The sequence below is a fragment of the Mirounga leonina genome, unplaced genomic scaffold, assembly GCF_011800145.1.
Source record: "Mirounga leonina isolate KUSES-001 unplaced genomic scaffold, KU_Mleo_1.0 Mir_175, whole genome shotgun sequence".
In the NCBI taxonomy this organism is placed as follows: Eukaryota; Metazoa; Chordata; class Mammalia; order Carnivora; family Phocidae; genus Mirounga; species Mirounga leonina.
This window is the reverse complement of record NW_023270453.1, coordinates 6,113,687-6,120,219: the sequence shown is the minus strand read 5'-3', so window position 1 is coordinate 6,120,219 and position 6,533 is coordinate 6,113,687. Positions and strand designations below refer to the sequence as shown.

Genomic DNA, 6,533 nt, shown 5'->3' with positions numbered 1-6,533 from the left:
CTTTCTTTCTTTCTTTCTTTCTTTCTTTCTTTCTTTCTTTCTTTCTTCTTTCTCCTCTATGTGTCTGAATCTCTACCATGGTATTTTTGGGGTTAACTTCATGCATCCCTTTTTACTTGTTAAGTTCTAAATTTCTTGAGATCATCTACTCTTGCTCTGGACTCTGCTTCACTCTCTGTAGCTGGTGCTTCTCTTATACACCTCTCTTTTCCTGTTCATTTACATAGTCTTACATCATAAAACAGTGCTATTCTTACTATGATCTCTAAAGAAATGAGAAGACATCCATAAAAATTATCATGAAATGATAAATTCTATTTAAAAACTAGGCATGCCAGAACACAAATATCTGTAGGAGTGTTGCCCCTTTTTGAAAAGTTGCAGTGATATTCACAAATGATGATATATCCCAAAATGACATTGGAATTAATTTTGGAACCGCTTTACGATCTTCACAAGAAAATCACCATATTACCTTACCTTAGCTTCATATTTTACCCAGATTAGTATTACTCACCTAATTCACCAGACTGATGCCAAATTCCCTTTGATAGCTTCCAGAGTTCATAGCCTTCCCACTTCTATGAAGGATTTTCAAAAGGAGCATATCCTGAAGACAAGTCTGAAGGAGAATTACAAAATTGTTTTTGAGTAATGGAAGCATAATTAAAACGTCTTAGTTCCCAAGTACTTTAGAAGGGAAAACTCCCTTTTAGGTAAGGGTAAATTCCCTTATTTCTGGTAATACATTGCATTTACTATTTTATAGTTACATCATAAGAGCCAACTCAAAAGTTCTGTTACTTTAATTATGTTTCAGTACACAGTGCACTTAGAACTTTTAATCTGTATATATGGAAGATACACTCTTGATAATAACAGTGTGTCTGTCTTATTGTCTCTAGGACTATACTTGATAAAAAGGAACTACTAGAGTTTGCTCAACTTGGCTGTTACTTGGAATATGATCTCTTTGGGACCGAACTCCTTCATTACCAATTCAACCCGGATATCGACATGCCCAGTGATAATAAAAGAATTAGAAGGTAAATATGATGAAATCTCTGAGAGCATTCCCTTTTACCAGCCCTTTTTGATTCATATCTAGGCGGGTATTAGCAAAGATTCAGAACACAGTATGCAGGCGGAACCAGAGACTTTCAGAAAAAAAGTATCAGTGCTGTTGCAGGCAGAAAATCTCTATATATTATTTCAAGAAGCAAATGAGTCATCCTAAGTAGGCAAAAGCTTAGCAGAGCCTTAGAAGTTCAGTGCAGATGGGCAGCTGACAAGAAACAGATAATACTTAACCCCTGCCATGACAATAAGAGAACAAAGATGTTTTCCTCTTTTTATCCTTAATCAAGTAAACTGTTTCTTTCCCATGTTGCCCACACTGAAGCCCTCACCTCCTACAATGAATTTCTGAAATGCTTTATAAAAAATATTCACTACGGAGATGATTGAAACTTAAATGCTATAAGTCGAATGTCTAAAGATGAAACATCATAGAAGATCTAACCCCTCAAAACTGTCTAAGCGAGTAATTGTACGAGTCATTCTCTGCAACCAAGTGGAAAATTTTTGGAGTCAAGGGTGGATGGCTACCAGTTTGTCTTGGTTACGTGGTGATATGAACCCTGAATGCACCAAGTTAGGGAATCTGGGAGGAGAAACAGATTTGGGATTCACAAGGATGCCTGGCTTGGGAGCATCTAAGAGTTGCTATCCAGTAAAGCCACGGATAAGGGCATGAAGCTCAGGGCAGAGATCTGGACTCAGACATAAATGTGGGCATCTTCAGTCTGTATGTCATGGTTGGCAGCATGGGAATGAATGAGATCACTCAGAGAAGAGAATGAGGACAGAACCCTGGGGAACACTGATATTTAAGGAATGGACTCAGGAAGAGTCACTCAAGGACAGATTGAAAAGTTTTCAAAGTGAGAAGAATATCAGGGAAATGTGTTGTGGTGGGAGTCGGTGTGGGAGAATGCTTAAAGCAGAAGGGCTTGGACACCTGAGAGGTGGCAGGCATCAAGTGAGGTAAAGGCTGAAAGTGTCCACTGGATTTCATAGGCTGGAGATTCTCTTGCACAGTCAGGAAGTACAGTCTCCATAGACAAGGCTTGAGGAGTAAGGAGGGGGTAAGGAAGAGGAGAGAGAATGTGGAGGGTACTCTTTCAAGAAGCTTGGTAGTAAAGGGAAGCAGGGGTGTAGGGCCAAAGCAAGAAGCCACGGCAGGATCAAGGGAAGGTTTTGTTAAGAGTTGAGCAATGTTTATGTGCCTGAGAGCAAAAGCAGAGAGACAGAGACAGAGGCAGAGACAAATCCCGGGAAGCAGTACTCATTCTACAGCGCTGTTATGGAATGTATATGAAATAAAGTATGCAGAGTTTTTATGTGAGTATCTGGTGCAGAATATGAAAATAGTCAATCGATGCTAACTTAAAGCAATCTGCAGAGAGGAGCTACAGAGCAAGGCTTTAAGGAGACAAACAGATGGAATCTGGGAAGCAAACAGAAAGTCGGTTGAAAGGGTAAGGCAAGCAATGCGGTGAATGCAGAGAGATGTCGTGGCAAGAACAGGAAACTGAGGACATATGGCCACCCATGTTCGGTAGTGTCCCTGTGAAGTAGACTTGGTTATCTTCTGAGAAGGAAGGAACAGATTCAGGGCAGGACCTCATAGAAGAGGAGGGAGGCTGGGAATGGATGCTGAGGGAATGTGAGAGTCACTGATGGGACGTGTCGTGTGTGAGACCCACGTGAGGCTCAAGGTCATGGCTGCATGACTGCACAGTGGCACCAATGCACATGATGTGGTGATTATTTCCACCCAAAATGTTGTGTATTTTGGCAGTAAGACCAAGGAAGCTTTGAGGAGAAGCAGAAAATGTCAACAGAGAGAGGGTTGGGATTCTGTCTTTGAAAACATGGCTGACAACTGGGGAAACAGGGGTGGGGTTGAGTGAGGGTCATGAGGTCTAAGATGGAGGAAAGAAGGTATAGAGAAAAATGGGAAGATAAAGGAATAATATAGCAGAGGTGAATAACCGGAAGCTTGAGTGAAGTGGGAGAATGTACACAGAAGGAGGTGAGTGAGAAGGTAGAAGGATGCAACTTGGGGTCAGAGTGGGCAACTGAAGATCGAGATTTCAGAGAGGAAGTAGTCTTCCGTGATGACAAGGCCCAGAAAGTGGTTATGGGTGTAGAAAACCATCTGGAATACCAGTAAAGAAAACTGACCTACAGAAGGGATGTCCAGAAACTGAGGCTCAAGCAGCCAGAGTAGGACACATACACACTCGGGAGTTGAGGGAAAGATCTAGAGCCGGTGGCCACAGTTGGGACAGCCCTCAGCTCTTACCCTGGGCAGCCAACCTTTACATCTGTGTGCCTTCTGCTGTCCCTGTGTATGGTCACTCCTCCTTGACGGTTCGAGTTTAATATCCTCAGGGAGAGCTAGCGGATCCATGTAACTCTAGCTATGTCAATATGGAGATGCTCAGCCGTATGTGAGCAAACTGATCTGACCAGTGAAGCTAGGTCTTTTAAAAATTTTTTTACACCACTGAAACCAATTCTTTGATACACTGATTTACTGTTTCTTTTTTGTTTGTTCATTTTGTGTTATGATTTTAACTTACGTGCCCTAGGAGCACCATTCAGTAGAGGCAAACACGTGTCCCTATGGCCCCTGTGCCATACTCAGAGGTGAATATTCTCTGGAATTTAAAGTCGGTGGTTTGGTAGGGCTTTCTCATCTTTCATGATCTCAAAACCGTGGTTTCCTGAGGAATGCCCTCAATACACGTTTTATAACTCATCTTAGAAATAGGAAGTTTGCTTTTAGGACCTGCTTCCTTTTCCTAAGCCCCTTTGTGGCAGTGAGCTGTATCTTTTGTATCTTTAGAAGGAATCCTATGCCATCCATGAGGCTCCTGGACCTTGAATAAGAGAGAGGGGCTCTGCAGAGGGCTCTGGGAAGGAAATATGGGGGGGAGGGACAACCGACACCTCATCTCATATTCCTTCTTAGCAACTTTTGCCTATTAATTCAAGAACAAGAATTTCATTCTGTCAGCTTTCCTTGAACCAATGTAAACATTCCAGATGTATTTCTATACATCAAAATATATATGTAATATATGTGTGTTTATGTATGTCTATGTATGTATATATACTTAACTGTCCTTAAATGAAAATCATGCATTAGGTCCCTTGACTTAAGTCCAGCTCACGGTAATTACTGAATGACCTTTCAGGAGGGGGTGTGCTCTGGTACCCCCCTGCCCTCCCTCCTTTGGGCACCTGATTTTCATCATCCATTGGCAGTCCTTTTCTGAGCCTTAGTCATCTTACAGCTCTGAACTGCAAGAACATAGAAGCACGCTTCTGCCTACCTCTGGTTTTCAGCACCAGAAATTCTGTGTCTAACACCTGTTTTCAATCTTATGCTCCATTTCTCAAATCTTATTATATCTCTGCCTTTTCACACTTTGTAGTCTCTCTCTAATATTTGTTTGCAAAACACGAACTCATTTGTATTTCTATAATTACTGTCATATTTGTCTTTTCATCTACAGTGGTTCCTTCCTTCTGCCGGCATCTCTGGAACTACTGTTCTTCCATACAATGGCAGGGCACGAGAGAGGAGCTTTTATTCTAAGAGTGGCCAAGCTAGGGCGCCTGGGTGGCTCAGTCGGTTGGGTGTCTGCCTTCGGCTCAGGTCATGATCGCGCAGTCCTGGGATCCATATCCCATATCGGGCTCCCTGCTCAACAGGAGTCTGCTTCTCCCTCTCCCTCTGCCCGTCCCCTCTGCTCATGCTCTCTCTCTCTCTCAAATAAATAAATCTTAAAAAAAAAAAAAAAACTCTTTAAAAAAAAAAAGAGTGGCCAAGTTATATCTTGATAGTCAGGAGATAATTATGTTTGCAGCCATGGCAGTATCTTTCTCATGAGAGAACTAGTCTCCACATGCTCGACTTAATGAGTTCTAAGGGTTCTCCTTTTTCAATGAGTATCTTATCCATTATACTCTTTCCTTACTACTTCACAATTCGATAACTTTGGGTTTCAGGGTATGGCACGAGGTCACATATGGGAATTTGTTTATCCATCTGTAATAACATGACATCATTTTTTTTCTTTTTACTCAGACAAGGAAAAGAGACAAAAACTTTGGGAAATGCTCAGAAAATATAAGGGGGGGAGGTGTACCCTAAAATTTCTGGGAATGTGATACTCCTTTTCATTTGGTGATCAAGGTTTGTTAAACTAAGTTCCAGCAATGCATATGCATTCTGTCAAATCTTCCTCTTTTTTCATAAATGATGACATAACTCACTTAGAGCATTCCCTTAAGGAGAGTCTGTTCCAAAAGTAACGTCAGATCAGAGCTTTTGGACACTATACAAATTTTAAAGAGGTAAATATCCATGGTGGCACAAACAGAAGTCCAAGTACTTACAGGACACATGTGGGTACATGTGACATGAACACAGATTTCTAGACAAAAAGGCTCAGGGTGGCTTTTCTCTGGCACTTGCTTTCCTTTGATCTACAAACACAAGATCTCATCTTCAATTATAATTTTATTTTAAAATGTGTGTTCTCGGACGGCAAGGCTTTGTGCTTGAGGTTTTTGTGCGGTGGCCCACAATGTGCTTATTTTAGTCATTATTAAATATGACTCATGCACTGGATGGCAAGAAATGTCACAGAAGCAAAAAGGATACCTTTTAAATAATTAGCCCTTGGAAGAAGGTGCTGTCCAACCATCTAGATTCATTTGGGAATCCAGAGACTGACAAGACTGTGTAGAGAATGCCAGAGAAAAGCATTGTCTCCAAGTTGCACCTCCTGCCATCAGCGACTGGTGGAAGTCACGACGGACAGTGCCCAGAGTCCAGACACACACAGATGGTAGCTGTCAGGAGGTGACTCACACTGTAGATTACAACATTTAACAAAGCAAAGAGGATTAGATGTTTAGGCTGAAGTTGGAAAGCCATTCTGTAGGCAACTGGCTATAAATTTAAAGGAACAGCTCAATATTTATAACAATCTTGTTGAGATAGAAGGAAGATAGAGTCGATTGTTGTTGGTTGATTTAATCCAATGCTCCAAGACGACTCCTAAGTCAAAATTCCCATAGACTTCGAAGGGACCAGTGCTCAAAATACAGAGGTACCTTTGCTGACCTTTTTAAAATGACCATCTAGCTGATCATATGCCCTTCACTTTCAAACCAACAGATTTTACTCTCAGAATGTTTTACTTGTACAAAGATTCCTTTTGCTTCCCTATTTTAATCACAAATTGCCATTCATTGTATTTGCTAGAAGAAAGGAAAGAGAGAGAGACAGAGAAAGACAGAGAGAGAGAGAGAGAATGGGATCTGGAAAATGGGTCCACTAGGAGAGGTATTTTAGAGCAGAGAGCTGGATACAAATCCAGAACAAAGTTACTTTGGGAAATGCCAAAGCGGCTGTTCATTCAGACTGCCTATTAGAAGCTGTTTTTAAT

At 41.3% G+C, this 6,533-nt stretch overlaps 1 protein-coding gene across 8 annotated transcripts in view; it reads left to right on the top strand.

Moving 5' to 3' along the window:
- The window catches only part of PTER (phosphotriesterase related), a 71,906-nt gene that overhangs the window by 58,925 nt on the left and 6,448 nt on the right, over window positions 1-6,533 (top strand). For all 8 annotated transcript variants that reach the window (XM_035021553.1, XM_035021551.1, XM_035021547.1 and 5 more), the window contains one exon: window positions 906-1,046. In XM_035021553.1, the coding sequence (XP_034877444.1) occupies window positions 906-1,046 (141 nt within the window). The remainder of the gene's footprint in view (window positions 1-905; window positions 1,047-6,533) is intronic.